Below are 19,636 nucleotides of genomic sequence, written 5' to 3'. Positions count from 1 at the left end.
AAAAGTCAGTGTTTAATTTACAGCTTTAATTTTGAATTGCAGTTTTATCCAATCCTTCACTAGCAAACAGCCAGTTTGCGTGAATCTGAGAAAGAGGCTTGGGTTTCCTGCAGCTTTTTGGTTTTCTGAATGCAGCAAAATGTGATTTTAAAGCTCTGTAGTGATCACATATGAGGGAAGGATCTGAAAGCCTGCAGTCACAGCCTGGAGAACCTCAGAGGTGTCAGGGCTGTTCATGTCTGCTGCAGTTTTGATTTTTTTCAGTATTTTTCTTTGAGGCCATTGAAAAGTGATGCAATCAACCTCCTTTAATTTTTTAATTAATATTTTCTAATTTAAGCAAGTGCTTCTTTGATCTTTGAATATGAGCAGCCATACGCTTTGATTAATTGTTACCCAACAGGATAATGCCACTCTCTGTTATGAAAAGAAGTAACCCTGGAGCTCTTTCTGTTAGACAGACAAGAACAAACATGATTTCTGTTCAACTGAACCTGGAAGTTCATGGACAGGTGCTTTTCAGGAGCACTGTGGGCTATTATTACCGTTACTGTGCCAAATTACAGAACATCTGCTTCTATTGAGGAGTTGGTGCTGTTGTCTTTTCAGCCATTTAGTGAATAAAACCTTATTATTTTCTTTCTTGTAAAAAAAACATCTGCTGAAATGATGACAGCCCTGAAGCTACAGGGTTTTGTTGATGTGGGGTCTGAAGTCTGAAAGCCTTTTCCTGCACAGTAAAACTTCTCCTACCAGTCATTTAAACACTTTAAAGAGTTCAGTCACCCTGCTCTGCTTTACTGTTTATCCACATTTTCTTTTGTAGTGATTCATTTTAGATATTGTTTAAATTGATAGTAATCACAACTAAACACCTGCAAAATGTTTGCCTTAATTTCTTCATGTCTCCGTAAAGCTCCTCTGGTTCTGAGGAGTTCTGTAATCCAGCGTCAGTTGTTCCTTAAAGGCAGCACACAGTCGTTTGCCAATCAAACACATCACTGAAAAGTTACTACTCACTGGTGTCTTCCCACATGCCTACAGTATCAAACCTAAATCCCAGTTAACAACCTGCCATGTTTATTTGTGCATGTGCAAGAGACTTCACTGAATATAATAAAATGTCTCTGGCTGCCTGAGAGGAACAACATGGCAAGTTATTGTCAGTGTTCACTGCCAGCGGTTTGCATGTTTACTATATAAACTGCACTGTGGGTTTTTATAAAAGCTGGAAAAAAGGTGAGAACAAGGAAAGAAAATCACTTTCAGGATGTTAGACTTTAAATGATCTGGCTCCATGTCACAACTTAAAACGATAACCTATTTTATTGGGGTATTTTGTCAGAGATCAACACAAACTAGTGCATAATTGTGAAGTGGAAAGCTAAACATTTGCCTTTTCTTTACTGAAATGAATCTGAAAAAGTGTGACATGTTTTCTTCAGAAATGTAAACATACACTGTAAAAATGTCATTAAAAATACATCAAAAAATGGTCAGATACCAACAATGAAATAACATAAAACCAAAAATGTAATTTTATGTAATTATAAAAACATCAAATAATACTTATTTGAGAAATTGAAGTAAACTTTGAATTTTGTAAAAAAAAAAAAAAATCTGTGATTTTTTTTCAAAATCTTTTTCTCTTTCTTACTGTTTATTCAATGTCACATTCTGTTCTTTTTTTCTTTAATTATGTAAAGCACCTTGAAATGCCTTGCTGCTGAAATGTGCTATACAAATAAAATGTGATTGATTGATTGATTGATTGATTGATTGATTGATTGATTGATTGATTGATTGATTGATTGATTGATTGATTGATTGATTGATTTAATAAAAATATGCATATTTTAAAAAAGCAAGTAATGTACTAGTAGAAATATCTGGAGACCTTGAATTTTATAGGAGTATTTTGGAAAAACACACAGCTTATTATACCAAGACTGACAGAACTGACAGGGAGTCGGAGCAAAAGTCAACAGAGAACCATCAGAAAGGCTCCTGGGAACTCTGGAGAAATCCACAGAGATGTTTTTCTGTGGATAATGAAATTATTTTCTTAATAAGAAATTAATGTTCTCCATCCAGTTTGATTAGTCTTGAGCTTTTTCATAAAGAATACCCAAGAAGTTCTCCTTTAGATGTCCAAAGCAGGGAGAGAGATATTCCAACAGATTTGCCGCTGTGATTGCAGCAAAGGGCGGTTCTAGAAAATGTAAAAATGTCTTTACATAGATTTCTGTCTACCTATGCTGATCTCATCATTAGTTCTATTTGGTTCTCCAAACTTTTCCTAATAACGTCCAAAAAATATTATTTAAATTATGATTGGGGAATCTCCCTACCACAGCAACTTAGCCAAATTATTAAATAACATGACAACACATTTATGCAGACATACACTTATAATTCAGTGAAGATCTGATGAGAATATTTCCTTGTTGTTCTGTAGAATTATTGCATAATTTCCAAAATTTTCAAAATTCAAGTGTTGGACCACAGGTCAAAGGTCAAATGATTTCTGATCCACCATGAACCAAAATGTATCATTTGCTGTAGGTTTGTTTTTTATTGTAAAGCAGCCAAAGCTGCAGCAGATATTCTTGACTTATTTCTATACTTTCAGCATTTTGACTGTTTAGTTTTTTTCTTCAGTTTCTGACTGAATGAGTTAAAACATGCAGGACCCAAAACCTTCAGGCTCTGTACCGTTTAGAGGCCGCTGGCTCTCACTGTGCTCAGTCCAGAAGCTCATTGTGTTTGGGGAAATCACAGCTGGCAGCAGAGACAAAAATTGTGAATATGTATGCCTTTAATCCCTCTTATCCTGATGTTAGGTCAGGGTGTGTCCCCTGGACTTCCATAATAGTCTGCAATGAGAAGCTTGAGTAAACACAATCAATGAAAGATACTAGCATATGCATCACAGAGGCTTCTGGAGTCCTGGTCCCCTCTCCCTTTTATTGGGTGGCACAACAACATTTCACATTTGTAGGATCACTAAGGTAAAATTATAACTCAGCAGCCATCATCAGTGATCTGTTTTGGGGAAAAAGCCTGACTTCGTAACGGGGTTGCCCTCCCTGTCCCCGTCTGCCTCCCTCCCTCTGTACGGTTTCCTGCATGCTCTCTTACTCCTGGATTACAATCTCTTCATCCATTATTAATGAAGTTAAACTACTAGTGGCATGCTGAATGTGCTGCATGGGAGATTTGTAGCTAATCCAGCGCAAAACAGCCCCAGTCACATAATGAAGGGAAAAAAAGAACAAATGTCAACAGTTTCACACTGGGACTGGATTAGACACCCCCACCCTCCTCATTCACGCACAGCCTCACTCCCCCTCCCTCCTGCTCCTCCTCCTCCACGCTCACACAGGAAGCCCTGCACACACATACACACACACACACACACACACACACACACACACACACACACTCAGACACATCCACCATGAAGAAACCTGAGCATCCACACACACCTCCCTCTCTCTTTGGATTAAACCTGAAGCACAGATTTGAGGGAAGAGGCCAAAGAGCCGTAGAGGTCTGCATGAAACCTCCTCCACATGGCCACCAGGATTAACAGCTGCACTGTTGTTTCTTAAAATCTGTCACACTTACAGTCTATGAAGTTTGGAAAGTGACACTGAGATGTGCAGCATGGATGGATGTTGACCCAGGCCCGTCTCTGGGGTCACTGCTAGTGTAGTTGTTGCACCGGCTGCGGTGGAAAACTGCATGCAGTGCAGCCAAGCGGTGTGGCTCCGTGAAACGGACAGACGAGCATGAAAGACTGGAACTAATGGCGACACGTGACATGGGACCAGCATCCTGATTACAGATTAGCCACGTCGTACCCACCCTCCCTCCTGCTCGCTTCTGTTGCTTCTTCTATCTTCTTTTAATCTTTGTCGCATCCGCATCAGATTTATTTCATTTCTCTTGCGAGTTTCTAACATCTGTCTTTTATTTTTGTTCAGTCCAACCTTTTTAATCTATTAGCTTTTTCGTGGTTGTTGATTATAAACAGGTAGATCCTCCAAAGATTTGCAAGACTAAGTGCATGACTATCATCTATGAACAAAACAACTTGACCAGCCAAGGTCATGTTTGCTGATTTGCAGATGAATGTTTATTCAGAAAACCAGAGAAAATTTTCAAAAAAGTTGGTGCTTATTGATTTTATTATGACAGTACTAAAGGAAAAAAAAGTGCATTCAATAATACAGTTGGAGTAAAAGGTTTTATCACTTTCTGGGTCTGTTTAGTAATTAATGCTGTCTGACTGGAGATCCTTGTGGTGTCTCACATTTATTTTACAATACAAAACAAATTAGTTGTAATCAATTAATCAATTAAACTTTATAAAGCACATTTCTTACAGTCAGGTGTCACAAAATGCCTTAGAGGTAAAAATAAATAACTGAACAAAGACATTTAATGACTAGAGATCCACAATATGAAGATCAAAATGATGAAAAAGTCATGTGATCAGATAGAGCAATATTTATGGATAGTAAAACAATTAATAATAAAAGAGAGAGAAATAAATTAACATTATAGAGGAGCAGAAACTGTGAAAATGCAAGAAATATGAAAGATACAGTTCATGTATATTTTGCAAGGAGATAAGATAAATAAAATGTTTACAAACAGCAAAGTTAAGACCATACGTAGTAAACATAAGTAACAAGATTAAGTACAGTAAAATCAGCAATGTCACAATAAAAAATGAATAAAGAATCTAGGTGTAGCTAAAACAAGAATGAAATAATAAACTATAAGTGCTAATAAATAGCTATAAACTTGAAGTAAAAGCCAGACTGGATGGATCTGTCTTTATTTGGCTGTTGAACATCTAAACTTCAGGAAGGAGGGGCGCCTCAACGCGTGTCTCACTTCTCCCTGCAGGCAGCAGCAGAAGAACCTGAGAAGCCTGGAAGCTCTGGGGACAGACGCAGATTTATAGTTTATGTTTTCATAATGGCACTCTCAAAGAAATAGTACCCAAACACATCTTATAAATCTAAAACATAACTGTGGATTTTAATTTTTTGTCACACATTATATTATATACCTGAATATGTCATAAGTTTAAACGGAAAAAAAACAGATGTTTTTGTTTCACACGTGGTGTTATGTTTCTATATGCTTTTAAAATACTGTTTTCAATTCAGAACTGCAATTTATTTAATTGGGATTATATGTAGAAAACCAAAACAAGGTGAAAGTGATGTGTGGTTCAAACTCTGTTACCCACAATAATCTGGACAGTCGGTGTGTAGTTGTATCCAACTCCTTTTATTCTGATACACCTAAATAAACGCCAGCAGAATCAACTGTCTGCATCAGAATTCACATTTGATCTGATCTTCCTCTGACTGAGAATAGGAAGTGACCTGACCTTAGTGTGCTTTCAAAATAAAAGTATTGAAATGAAACAGACTTTCATGACAGTTAATGTAAAAACAAGTTTTCAGCATGGAAAATCAGCAGTTATGGTGGCTTTTCATGCAAACCGACAACCAGAGAAGCAGCAAAGAGGCTGAAAGTAACTCAGGAGGAGCTGCAGAGATCCTCCACTCATGTGGAAGTATTTGTTGCTAGGAGAACCTCTGGTCGAAACAATGGCTCAGTTAAAGTTCAGCTGTGGTAGAACTGACACTCTCCATCCAATCCAGCTGAGCTTTAGTTCTGTTGTAAAGAGGAATGGGTCAAATGTTCGATGTAAAGATGCTCACAGCTGGTAGAGGTTGACTCCAGCAGATGGACCACAGAGCAAAGTGTTGGATCAGAGAGCGGTGAACACAAATACATCCCAGACTTTTTATATTTTCATTATTACAGAACATTGAAAATCACACGTCCTTTTCCTTCTACTTTAGTAGCCTGACTACAACACATTGTGATGTTCTGCTGCATAAAATCCCAAAGTTTGTAATTTCAAAGTGACAAAATGTGAAAAGATTTAATGGGTGTGAATATTTTTTATGAGGGATTATAGATGGAGGATGAATGTGTAGAAAATCAATTTTTTTGGAAAAACGTATTTTCAGAAACATTCCATATTTGGTTTCTTTTTTCCCTCAAAGCAACATTTCTTAAACTCCTGCATGTATTGATGAAACCAGCTGGATGTGAGGATGTGTGAGAGGAGTTGCTCTGCCGTTTTCTATTAAATATGACCTAAAAGCATTTAACTTTCTCCTACTACCATTACGTGACACATGAATTTTTTGTTTTAAGATCTCCATTTAGTTCTTGTTTTCCTCCTGCGGTGTGAAATCAGCCCTCTGTGTGTCTCTGTGGGTTGTTTCATTCCTCTCCTCATCCTGCTGCTCTGCAGAAGAAGACCAATTAGAAAGGAGCTGATTGTGACCTCTGCATCCACCTCAGGACTGCCGACAGGAGAGTTAGCATGTAGCCGGACTGTTTTACATGTTATCGACGGGCTGGGAGGCATCATAGTCATTTTATCACACCAATTTCATTCTTGGCCGATTTCCCCTTAGGCAGGTTAGTGGCAGCTTCCCATTGATTTTTCATGTAATTGATCAGAGACCTGCTGGAGCAATTTATTGGCCCACTTGCACCTGTGATTAAGGCTGAGGCCGCATGTGTTTATGCATGCACCAGCAGCTGCTTTCCCTGGGAGCGACCTCTGCGCCGTAAAACGCCGTGGTCCTCTGTGTGGAAACGGTCAGCCTAATGAAAGTTGTCCTGGTCTCCGGGACGTTTCCCATCATGCCTGACCAAAGCCATGTCATGTCCAAAGTCAAGAGCAGCGGAGACGGCTGGCATAGACCCATCAGGGCTGACAGGCCTCACACAAAAACAGAGCAGAGTTTAAATCAGAGTAATCTGTATTCATTTGAAGCTGCTTCATTCATGGAAGTAAATATGAGAGCGCCCGGGGGGCCCGAGACCACAATGACATCAGCTTTGCATTTCTTTTGGTAGCCATCGATGGGATAATTACAGAAGAAGACAAAGACGAAGAGCTGAGTACTTTTTAAATATACACCATGTTAGCCGGGCATGTCAGGAGGAGCGAGGCGAGCAAAGGAAGCCGTTACAGGCCTTACTTACTGCGCTCTAAACCACAAGCTGAGTTGGAGTGCTTAGCGTTGCTGCAGCTCATCTCCCTTTGGTACTGTGACAGAGCTGGAATAGCAAGGATCAGGCATAAAGCCGCTCAACAAGCTCAAGAGCTATCAAAGATCCACCCTTTTAATTTGGTTAATTTACAGGCAGCTTTTTCACTAATAACGTTCTTGGAGTGCTACTTGACAAATGGAAATACACACAGGATGTTTCTGACTTGGAGGAGAAAGTCTCAGCGAATGTTTTGTGTTTTTTTAGACATCTGTCTCTTTTTCTAACTCCCTTCCTTCTCCTCATCATCCTTCACTTCCTTCTTCCCAACAAACCGCCCGTTCAATTAGACTCAACCATAAATGAAACTAAATTTCTGCTCATTATTAGACTTCTACCATATTAGCAGATCTGTTCAAAGCCTTGTGGCTTTGGAAACAACACTTACAACTTTAAGTTTTACAACATGACCCGCAAAATTTTGGTCAGACTGAACATCGTGAAAATTACATGTGGTTTTAGGCCAAATCTGTGAAAAAAAGGAAGAGAAAGGAAGAAGCTGTTTTCAGACGCAAAGGCAAACATGAAATAATGAACCCACTTCATGTCTACTAAAGCTTCCTGATGCAATACAATACATTGGATAATGTTATGGGAATATGTGAATTTATTCAAAAAATAACTGCTGAAGGAAGAAATTACAGAGGCGTTCCTTTGTGATTTGACTGTAATATGAGTTATCCATGAAGACACGTTCAGGATGCAACGATGGGAGAGAGATATGAGGTGCAACAAACTACCCTGTGAGGAAATTAAATGAGACAAATTCACTCCTGTGTCAGAGTTTATTACTCAAAGCAGCTGCACATTATGGTGATTCAACAAAGAAGAAATGAGACTAAAGTCTGCAATAATTACAGTGATGCATGGGAGTGATTTCAGGCCTTTTACTTAGAAATCCCACACATAATCTCAATAAATTACAACTTCACTGTAAAGGTCATTTATGTCAGCAACATAATAGCTACAACAAAATGATTTTAATAAGGAATATTATGGCTATGTTAAGGCCTTTGCAATCCTTTACATCCACTTTAAGAGACGTCCAGCAACCACTGAGGGTCATTACAAGCATTCCAGTTGAAAGTTGTGTGGAAGGAAAAGTCTGGTAGAAAAAGATGAGCAGAGGTTAGTTGCACCGAAACCCGAACCACAGAGAATCTATGGGTTGAGACACCAGAGCCAACAATGCAGGCAAGCTTTTACATTTTTAAATTGCGACTGTAATAAATAAAATATATTACATTGAGAACGTCTAAACAGCATAAATGTAATAACAATTTGAACGTTTTGCATGTAAGAAATGGAACCAACTGCTGAGTTTTGTGAATTCAAAGAGAGAAGTTCCTGTTTTTAAAGGAGCCCAGATGAAGCTCGGTTAACGGCTGACTGCCTGAGTAGTCTATCATCTCTCCTCCCTGAAGTGCAGGCTCGCATGCCGTGCTGATATACATAAAAAGCTGCAGAGAGTGTTTTGAAATCCTCTCCAGCGTGTGCAGGAGGAGGGAAAAGTTGAAGTGTCCAAACTGCGCTGACACAGACGGGCTGATGTGCTCGTTAAGAATCAGGAGAGAGCACCAGCGGAGCAGGTCACCCTGCTTCTCACATCACAGCCCCATCAGAAATTCTTTCAAGTGTCCTTCTGCGTCGCCAAAGATGACAACGGCAAATCGATAAGCGCTTGAAATGAAAAGAAGCCGCCGGTTTGCCCCCGAGGCGAAAGATTTCATACCCGCAAGCCTTGTCTGAACTTCAGGCATTCCTCTGCATCTTTCTGCGTGAGAAAGAGGAGGCAGTTCACTCACTTTTTTTCTTCCTCTCTTTGTGTAAGAAGGTAAGAGAAGCAAATGCGGCCGAAGCATCAAGCCTCTCCAGACGCTGCGCTCCCCCTTTCTTCTGTACTTGCAGGCGGGGCGTAAAGTGGAGAAATCTCTGTGATGCAGGGCTGATGCTTTCTTCTTTTATTTGCATTTTTTCTCATTTGAGCGTGTTTGGTAGGCTTTCCTTGAGAAATTGGTGAAATCCTGACAAACCGGGATGTTTGACATAAAGTGTTTGACATGAATTTGTCCTTATATCACACTGCAGGTCAGGCTCAGATGACTAGAAAATATTTAAAACAATCCCGACTGGATCTTTTATTAGTCCAAATATGTTCAACTGACGCAAAAATGTTTTTTATTCTGTATTTATTCCTACAATTGGATATTTTTATTCTAAAAAATGTAGTTTATTAAATGTATTTCCAATCACTTGATTTTAATTATATATTTTTTTCTTTTTTCTTTTTCTTTCTTTCTTTTTTTGTAGAGGAAGAAACGGCGCGTACGTTTTGCTTCAGTGTCCCCCTTTTGCGTGGAAATTCCCGTGTGGATGAGCGCGTTAATTACTGGCTTATTGGGAGTATGACTAAAAATGTAAAAGACGGATTATGTGCCGGGATGGCGGGCTGGTGGAGGGGGCGGTGCGGTGCGGTGCGGTGCGGTGCGGTGCGGGGGGACTAACGCAGGCCTGCGTCCGGTCTGCTCGCCTCGCTTAAGATGCGGGTGGAACACGCATGCAGTCTCCATCAAACGAAACGGATCCATAAAGAACATTTGCATCCGAGCCAGCTGTTCACTCCGTCCGCACATAAATCCGCAACACGATAGCGCTCTGTCTGGCGCAGAAGGAGGCCACTGCATCTCTATAAAAGCGACGCTCTCAGCTTTTATTTGAAATATTATGTTTTGTGGGTGTATTAAATTAGCTATAAAGGATTTTTTGTGTCTTATCAAATAGTCTTTAATTGAGGCTGAATGGTTGCAGAAATGAGAAAACATGTAATTATTATCTGAATTTAATAGATATGAACTGTTTGCAGACAGCTGTGGTTGCGTCTTGTTTATTCTGCGCACAATTTACGAAAGTTATAAATAGTTTGGCCTTTTATTAATAAGAAAACGAGTTATTAAAAGTTATACACGCCCGTAATCTTTAGATAAAAAGTCGTTTTCATCACCGCTTCCTTCTTGAAAAGACGCATCAGAATAGTTGGATTGTTGGTGAAAGTTGAGAGTTGCCCTCTGCTCTGCGCAAACATGCACACCCCTTTGTGAGCGCGCGCACACCCAGGCACACAAACACACGAGTTCCCCTCTGAGCTCAAAAGCTGGAAAAATTGCGCCACTCTTGGAGCGTCTTTCAAGGGAGGAAAAAAAAGTTGAGGAAGACAGAAGAGGACGAGCCAAGGGGAGACTCGGATGAAAGCGCCTCCTTCGCACTTTCTCCGCGCGCTGTAAACAGACACTTATTTATGCGCATAAATGAAACAAACCTAAAGGCAGCGCCGCGTCTCTTTTTTTGGATACGCGCGGCGTGTAGGAGCTCCTCCATGAGACGCTCACGTTTACGGACAGAAAGTTCACCGCCGCTGGAGCTCGAGGTTGTCTGAGTTTGAGCCGTGAGCGCGGCTTCTGAGGACGGTGGGATTTATTTCCTCACTTTACAAGAAAACGCCGACGGTTTGGAGACAGAAAAAAAAATCCCTGTCCCGTCCAGTGACCGCAGCTGGTGAGTACAGGAGGAGCTGGAGCGCGTTGAGTAAAAAAAAGAAAAAAACAGAAGAACAGAAATGTGAGCTAATGCGAGTGAGGGAATTTGTTCCACTTTGTGCGTTTTCTGATGTTTATTTCAAACCCGTGACTGAAGGAACATAAATGGGGGATGTGAGGGCACCGTTTGGCGCACAGGTCGGCGGATGATCATGAGGTGTTATAGCGATGATGGAGAGCCGGGACACGGGAGAGCGCAAAGTGAAACAGGCAGTGCGATCCTATTAATACGCAAAAACTACCAAAAGAAGGCAAACAGCGGACATTTAGAATAATTAAATCTTCTATTTGGAGTCTAAATACTTCGATAGGTAAAATTCCCCTTGTTGTGATTTACTAATAAATATTCAGGTGATGTAGGTGGAAATTCATCAATTTTGTTCCTTAAGAGAATAAAATAATAGAAAAACGAGATGACGCTGATAGTCCCGCGTCTTTAATTAATACAGGACCATATGATGGAGGTTAGTGGGCTCATCCTGCCGGTGGTGGCTGCAGCCTCGTGCTCACGCTCTGCTAATTTCACGAGTAAAGCCTGCGTGGGGCGATGCCAGCTTTCTGTCTGCACTGGGCCCGATGCCATGAGACTCACTGATTCACATCAACTGCTGGTGCTGAGAGCAAACGGGCTCCACGGAGTGAGAATGAATGGATGAACGGGATGAAAATAAGTAAAGTGGTGATGGCGATGCTGATGCAGCTATCTTTAAACTGCTCCCACAGGGCAATTTATCCCAAATAGATATTAAAAAGAAGGGCCTGTGGCGGCAAAGGCATTATTACCCTTTAAATTACACTAAATTGTATTATTATTATTATTATTATTATTATTATTATTATTATTATTATTATTATTATTATTATTATTTAGTGCATTTGTATTCATTTTTTTAATTAAGAAATTAATTTTCCTCACTTTTCTTTTCACTTTACTTTGTATTTAAAATGTATTTACAATTAATTTAATTTAGATTTTATTTCTTTTGCGCAGTGTTACTTCTTTCTGGAAAAAGGAAATGCAAATTTATTAAATAATATTTTCAAAAGCAGATAATTTGTGGGTGAATTTATGTGATTTTTGCTGTATTAAAATCTCAGTTTTCTAAATAAAATCAAACCAGGTTTGCCTTCAGAGGCCGCGTGTGTAAAATCCTGGAGGGAGCTCTCATTAAACCTCTCTGATTAGATAACGCGGAGCAGCGAGCAATAACCTTCCACCTTCCAGCCTGGCCTCCCACTCTTTCATTTTGCTGCTGGAAAATAGAGAAGGGCTTCTGGAGAACTGTCGCGCAGCTACACACTGTGTAAAACTTAACCTCCAATATCTGCATCCTCTGAATGAAAAACAGGGAATATAAAAAAAAACGCAGCGAAGATGTAGAGCAGGTGAGGAGGAGAAGTGAGGAAAATGGTTAACAGCTTGACTGCATGCAAATTTCCTCCCGCCTCGAATTATCATAAGCAAACAGTGTGAGCCTGGACTAATAAAAACCCATCTGTGTAACTTCATATCGAGGTAGTATGAGGGTTGCGATAATGAATTTTGTAATATCCCACCGACAGACATCTCAATCAGACTCTAATCCCGTGATTTTACCACGGAATCACTCCACTTCCAACTGCAGCAGACAGCAGCAAAACACGCGTGGAGGCTCAGGCAAAACACGACGTGTTTTACCCACGCCACAGAAATCAGACAATGCAGTAAAACAATCGGAAATATGTCGACAGCAAGTGAGGAGGGCGTCACAATTACTGTTTTAATGCAGCTGTAATTTCTGACACGCTTCAAAAAAAGTTCTATAATAAAATTTAACCAGAAAAAACTCATTAGAAGTATTTCACTGACAGCCATCACTGATTCATACTTTCATTAATTTACCCTCTTAAATTAAATAGCACCATGTCTTTATTTCCTGATCTTTCAAGCTTGATTTTTTTTTAATGTAAATTATTTCTATTAGTTTTTGGTAAATTTTAAAGTGTTTCAGAGAATTATCTGAAGACATCACTGTTATTATGGGAAACTAAAATATTTTCTAACCTTAAACGTTTTTAGCTTGTAGTCAAACTAACTGAATATTTTGTGTTTATCTAAATTGCAGAACAGTGACCTCACAGCGCCACAATGGAGTCCCACTGCCGCAAACTGGCCACCACCTGCGCACAAATAGGTGAGTCTCCTCAAGTTTATTCATTTAAAAACAGCGAAGAAAGAGAAAAAAATCCATTCAGACATTTAATATTCAACATTTAATTAAACTCCTTAAAAGTCACATTCAAATGTACCGGTTATAATAATAATAATAATAATAATAATAATAATAATAATAATAATAATAATAATAATAATAATAATAATAATAAACTAAAAATTAAAAAGAAGGACATTTAGTCATTATCTCAATTCATTCTTATGATTAAGAAACAACCTCCTTCTCTAATTACGTCGACGTGACGTCGGTCAAATATTGTCTTTTTTTCTGATAAAATGAAAAATAGTGCAGGTAAATATTTTTTTCTGTCAATTTTAGCAGTCTGATAAAAAAAAATGTGAAGACATATTGGCCTCTGTGGGTTATTGTTCTTTGTCTTAGTGCGCCACCTGCTGGTCAGATGTATTCTCCAATTTTACAGCAGGCTGAGTTGATAACGAGGTTTGGTTTGAGCGGATAAATAATGTTTAGCCGAATTCATTTTCAACCCCCTTGTTTATTTAATTTAATTTTTTCTTTTTACAGTTTTGAACGTAAGAAAAACAAATTTTATCCCGTCAACTTTTCAATGTATTCAGTGAATATAGGAACGATTTTGAAAAAAAAGAAAAAAAGATTTATTTCAGTAAAATTGAATTATTTCATTGCTCTCTAATTCGATTCGAAACTCACATTCAGCTGTAAAAGAACAAACTATAACTTTGATTGTGCAACTCGGTAAACATCGATGTGGCTGCTGGATTCATCCCTTCATCCAAACCACCGCATATTAGGAATAATATGATTAATAGACGCAGAAACTGGCGAGCAGGAGCTGCAGATCACAGGGAGACGGGCGTCATCTGTGCCGCCCTGTAATATATGCAGCGCTCGGTGGATTGGCTCCTGGGAAAACTAAATGTATAATGAAAGCCTATTCGTGAGCAGGAATACGCTAATGGTGGAATCTGATGTCTTCTTAATCCTATGTAAAAAGCCTTGTCGTCTCCCGCTATATTGACTGAATTGCTAATTAATGGCCCTCTATGGCGGAGGCCTATTGCACGCAGTAATCCGCAGAAGAGAGATAAAGCATTCAGACTGTAGAAATGAAGAGGAAACCCATAATCCACTTCAAGTTTAGTATTACAATATGGCTGGAAGAGGAAAAAATGGCCTCACACTGTTTGCTGTATTATTATTATTATTATTATTATTATTATTATTATTATTATTATTATTATTATTATTATTATTTCTGTGAAAATCTTCGTAATTTCTTGTTTTTCACATAACAGTCGCATCTAAATGGTTCCGCTCCAGTTGATTTGTCATGTAATCGGCCTGCAGGAGTGGTGACTGATGTGTGTTTCTGTGCGTGTCGGTGGTCTGCTGGTATTTATATATATATGTGGGGAGAGTTTTCATAGGATCACTGCGCCAAGTCCAAATGCGCTGCATGAAAGCGCGTCCAATTGGGCACGAGGGAGATGAAGGGCTCCTTTTTAGTTTTTCTCGTTTTTTGATGATGATGATGATGATGATGATGATGATGATGATGATGATGATGATGATGATGATGATGATGATGATGATGGTGGTGGTGGTTATTCATGTTAAGGTGGATTTTAACCCGAGTGTTGACCTGCTTCATCACATCTCCGTCACTGGTTTTCTCACACACATTTGTTCCTTTTTCTTTAATGCGTCACGTTCATTAAATGAATGAGATGAAAATTAGATGAGAAGGAAGAAAAAGTCCCAGACGGAGCAGACTGCAGGACCCAGCAGCAAAGTGAGGACAGATCCGGTTTAAGCGCTGATGATGGAGTAATCCGTCCTCACCAAACCTGGGCTGCGGCTGCTGGAGGCCCGCGCGCCTCAGCCGAGCTTCATTTAATGAATCCGAGAAGCCTAACACCGAGGGGTCAAGAGGATCACTCCATTTGACAGCTAGTGTGTGGCTCTTTTGCATGTCGTGAATCAGAAAGTCTGTGAGGTCAGGCTTTTTGTGTCTTGGACTCGATTTGTTGAGGTCTGTTTTGCTTTTATTGCCTTTGACCAAAAATCCACACTGGAAGAATTTAACAAATTAAACTGGTTTCATTGGCTAGATTTTTGTCAACGTTTTTGGACAGAAATAATTTTTGTTTTAACTGCTGAAAGCCACTCAGTTAAATCATTCTATTGTAATTATTCCTCATCTAGTTTGTCCTTTAAGAGTTGGTCTGTGATTAATGCATAAAAATAAATTTTAGATTTATTCTGTAAAGGTTTTCCTTGACAGCCTCAGTTAAAATATCTCATGGTTTTGCTCAGCTTGTGTACCAGTTTAACTTGAACGTGAACTCTGTCACTATTTTAGTTCTAGATGGACACAAGCTAACCTCCAAACCAACCTTTTCCAGAATGGTTCAGCTGGGACACAGCATGTCAGCAAAACTCTGTGACTTTACCTAAATATACTTTAAAATAATTAATGAGAGTCAGACTGCATAAGGGAAACACAGCAAAAGGATAAATAAATGATTCTGCAGCCTGAAGTAATTTTGAACTCAAAATCTATAAAAGTTCAGAAGATTTCAGAAGTTTTGTTCACACTTGTCCAATGGAAGTCAAATTAGGTCAAATCTCTATTTCAACTAAATGGGAATTAGATTGTACTAGATGATCGTGTTGTACTGAGGAAGACTTGAAGTCAAAAACTCATTAGAAACAGAAGTTCTCTTTTTCACAAAGGTTGTTCCCTGGTGTGTCTGTCCACCTGATTCTGACTGCGGAGCAGCAGGGGCAGGCTATTACATGGTGGTGGGAGCATTATGCTGTGGGGATGCTTTACTTCAACACATCACAATTATGATCTGAATGTTCACAGACTGAAGTGCTTGGTGTAAATTAGCCTTTGGATGGAGTCGTTTGACTCTTTTCCTTCAGCGCCTCCATTCTGCGCCCCTGTGCGAACACACATGCGGCACGTGTGCGCTTTTTTCACATAGCATGCGTGTCTGGCAGTTAGCGTCAGTTGACAAGTGCGCGCAGATAGTTTTGGAGCGCTGGCGCCACCACAGCCCTTCTTTTGAAGTTAACATTTGTTTGTCCTTTCACGGGACCTCTGCGGTGCAGAAGGTGTTTGTCTTTGATATTCAGTGCGCATCTATTTTCTTTGCGCCTTTCAATAAAAGCCGCTTTATCCACTGAGCAAACTGCAGCGACAGAGCCGGAGAGAGTGCGGCTCAGCCTGGGTATCAGCGGCACTCCATCTTTTTACCGGGCCACTGGACCCGTCTCATAAAATGAGGCCAAACTGTGTTATTTTCATTTTTATTTGGTCTTGGGCTGCTGCGCAGCAGCGGCTCGGGGCGCAGCTCGGTACACCGTGCGTCTCATCTGACTTTACATGCTTTTATTTGGAAGAGGAAAAATAAGCGCCAGCCCCGGCATAAATACACTGGCAGACATATCTCGTTTCTGTGAGCTCCGGTTGGTTGGGCACATCCACATGGACGCGCCTGTCAGAGAGAATCGGGGCGGGGGCAAAGCGGTGACGTGGAGGTGTGGAGAGAGGCGCAGTTGGATGGGCAGAGCACAGGCAACAGCTGAAATGAGCAGAGAGCGCTGGAGTGTGTGTAAGCCTCTGGATCTAATATCACCTACCTGTCCTTGTCACTCTAATATTCAGCCAAGGTAGCCGCAGTTTTCCACCGATGCTGTGATAAAACTCAATGGCCTGTTTTAAAGCGTTCTCCAGTTTAAACAGAACGAGGGCTTCATCTCAGCAAGAGGAACTGTGCTGCTGTGCGCTTTTTGGACAGCTGAACACATTCCGGAGTCGGACTTTCCGCTCAGCCTTCCTGTGCTAGAAGCTCGTGAGATCTTTCACCGATGAGCTCTATGAGGGATCCATTAAATATAGACCACCACCTCACAGGGAATAAACTCGCCTCCACGCACCACACGGCTCTGGCGATGGCTTCCAGCCTGCAGCCGCTGCAGCGCTCCGTGGACTCTAAGCACCGGTTAGAGGTGCACACTGTGTCGGACACATCGAGCCCGGAGTCTGTGGGTAAGAACCGGCCGGGGTTTCACCCGGAGTCCCAGAGATCATCTGGTTATGAAACAATAGATGGCTGTTATCAGTCACCATGAAGGGAGATTTATATGCATAAAAACCGGAGCTGTCATTTTAATAGCCGCTCATATGTCTCTGGTTTGACGGTGAATTATTGTTTTTTTGTATTGTTTGTTTTTAAACAGTTTAAATAGTTTCTTGTATTTTTAAGATTATTATAAAAAGTAGAGTGCAACTTAAAAGGAAAAAGTATATATTTTTAAATCAATTAAACATTAAAAAGTTCTTTAAAAGGATAAAAAAATATCTGGATTTTATTCTTTTTTAAATTAAAAGAGCAAAATATCAATCTAAAAACCCGTTGTTGTTTTTTTTTATATAGAAAAAGAAAAAATACAAAATAAAAACGACGATTCCTCTGACGACCCGTCCAAGAAGAAGAGGCAGCGGCGGCAGAGGACTCACTTCACCAGCCAGCAACTGCAGGAGCTGGAGGCCACCTTCCAGAGGAACCGCTACCCGGACATGAGCACCAGGGAGGAGATAGCCGTGTGGACCAACCTCACAGAGGCCAGAGTCAGGGTGCGTAAACACACACACACACACACACACACACACACACACACATACCAAGCGTAGCACTTCTGATTCTCTCTGCACATAAACACAATTTATAGTTTTTTTAATTATGCTGCTTTTTGGCACAATTACGCCGTAAATAAAACTTCATGGATTGCTGAAATGTAGTACAATATTATAAATAAAATGTTACTCATAAAATAATTAAAGGGAAATAATTTTTAAAATACTGCAGGATAAAACCACATTTAATTTGACCTCATTCCAATAAACTTGATCAATTATGACAACGCGCAAATATTTACCTCAGTACAAAAAATCTGTAAATTATCTTTATCGTTTAATTATTTTAAATATAATTACAAAATACTAAATGTATTATTTGCCTATTAGGTGTAATTAGGCAATGGTGACGCTGTTAACAGTTGAGGCTATTGACATGCCACTTGTGTTCTTCTCTCCGTGTAAAAGAGGTGCAAAGCTCGTATTTTGCGATTGTCGCCCTGACGTTGTGTGATTAAGGTCAGAGTGTTTGTGGAAGCATGCGGGGGAATACACATCCACTCCACGCTAAGATGCTCCACTGAGACTGCAGTGTGTATTCCGCGCAGATAGAGGCGGCTGTAAAACTGGAGTTCTCTGCGCAAATGGGAATGAGAGGGATTTAATTTTAATTATGTACATTTAGGGCGAAAAAATAGAACCCAATATATAAAAAAATGCACAAATAACAAAAATAAAAATAAGAATGAAAAGGTGTATTTTATCTCTTATATTTGTTATTTTTGTGCTCTAGGTTTGGTTCAAGAACAGACGAGCCAAGTGGAGGAAACGGGAGAGAAACCAGCAAGCCGAGCTGTGTAAGAACGGCTTCGGCCCGCAGTTCAATGGACTCATGCAGCCGTACGACGACATGTATCCCAGCTACACGTACAACAACTGGGCCGCCAAGGGCCTCACGTCCGCCTCCTTATCCACCAAAAGCTTCCCCTTCTTCAACTCCATGAACGTCAACCCTTTATCCTCGCAGACCATGTTCTCGCCGCCCAACTCCATCTCCTCCATGACCTCCAGCATGGTGCCATCCGCGGTGACCGGCGTGCCGGGATCCAGCCTGAACAGCCTCAATAACTTGAACAACCTCAGTAACCCTTCCCTCAACTCTGGGGTGCCCACGCCGGCGTGCCCCTACGCGCCGCCGACCCCTCCCTACGTGTACAGAGACACTTGTAACTCCAGCCTGGCCAGCCTGAGACTGAAAGCCAAGCAGCACTCGAGTTTTGGATACGCCGGGGTTCAGAATCCAGCCACCAATCTGAGCGCTTGCCAGTACGCGGTGGACAGGCCGGTCTAATTGCTACCTGCACTGCAAAAAATCGCCACCGAGCTGACATGTTAGAGGACAAAGCATTTTTAACCCCACAAAAGATCATTTTGAACTGTTTGAAGTATTAAAGGGAATTTACTGCTCGCCTGGTAACCATCTCCCCCAAGACTCAACTTTTCCATCAAATTATGAGAAAAATGTGATTTAATTCGCTCTTATTGACTTTCATTCATTTTCACGCAGGGAATCTGATTTAGAGGGTTATGTTTGTGACGGTGGTTATTTTTTGCAGTGTGTGGATAATTAATAGCAGCCGTCCACAGAAACAAGAGACTACTACAGCTACTTTTCTCTCTCTCTTTTTTTTTCTTTCGAAACAAGGGCACTAGAAGACTGAACCACTGAAACACACTCAGCTCCTCCTCGGAGTCAAACTGAACCGGGAGTTTTTTGAGTTTCTTCCTCTCCGATGAGCGATGGCCTCATTCACTGAGTTAAAAAAATAATCAAAATAAAGGCCTGTTTCACTTTTCACAGCTCGTCATGAGGGCTTTTTCCCTGATGGATTCTGGACGTTAACTGTTGACAGAAATGTTCCTGTAAATATATTTGAATGATCATCTCCTGTTTGTTGAAGCGGCTGCGCTCCAACGCTGCAACTCCTCTCCAGGTTCCAACTTATCGACGCATGTGGATAAAAAAAATACAA

The 19,636-nt window shown here is 40.4% G+C and overlaps 1 protein-coding gene across 4 annotated transcripts in view; it reads left to right on the top strand.

Moving 5' to 3' along the window:
* The window catches only part of pitx2 (paired-like homeodomain 2), a 55,824-nt gene extending 36,394 nt beyond the window's left edge, over nucleotides 1-19,430 (top strand). The window contains exons 1-4 of one of the 4 annotated variants that reach the window (XM_015055581.1): nucleotides 8,650-8,998; nucleotides 12,863-12,931; nucleotides 17,404-17,603; nucleotides 18,397-19,430. In XM_015055581.1, the coding sequence (XP_014911067.1) occupies nucleotides 12,886-12,931; nucleotides 17,404-17,603; nucleotides 18,397-18,954 (804 nt within the window). In that variant the 5' untranslated portion in view covers nucleotides 8,650-8,998; nucleotides 12,863-12,885 and the 3' untranslated portion in view covers nucleotides 18,955-19,430. Of the gene's footprint in view, nucleotides 1-8,649; nucleotides 8,999-10,033; nucleotides 10,717-12,862; nucleotides 12,932-16,275; nucleotides 17,016-17,403; nucleotides 17,604-18,396 lie in introns of those variants that run through there. The other 3 variants (XM_015055580.1, XM_015055582.1, XM_015055579.1) reach the window with 3 other exon arrangements.
* Nucleotides 19,431-19,636: the final 206 nt, after the last annotated feature.

This window comes from Poecilia latipinna, unplaced genomic scaffold (genome assembly GCF_001443285.1).
Source record: "Poecilia latipinna isolate Pla-1442-1.1 unplaced genomic scaffold, P_latipinna-1.0 Scaffold1323, whole genome shotgun sequence".
Taxonomy (NCBI): Eukaryota; Metazoa; Chordata; class Actinopteri; order Cyprinodontiformes; family Poeciliidae; genus Poecilia; species Poecilia latipinna.
This window is presented reverse-complemented; position numbering and strand designations above follow the sequence as displayed.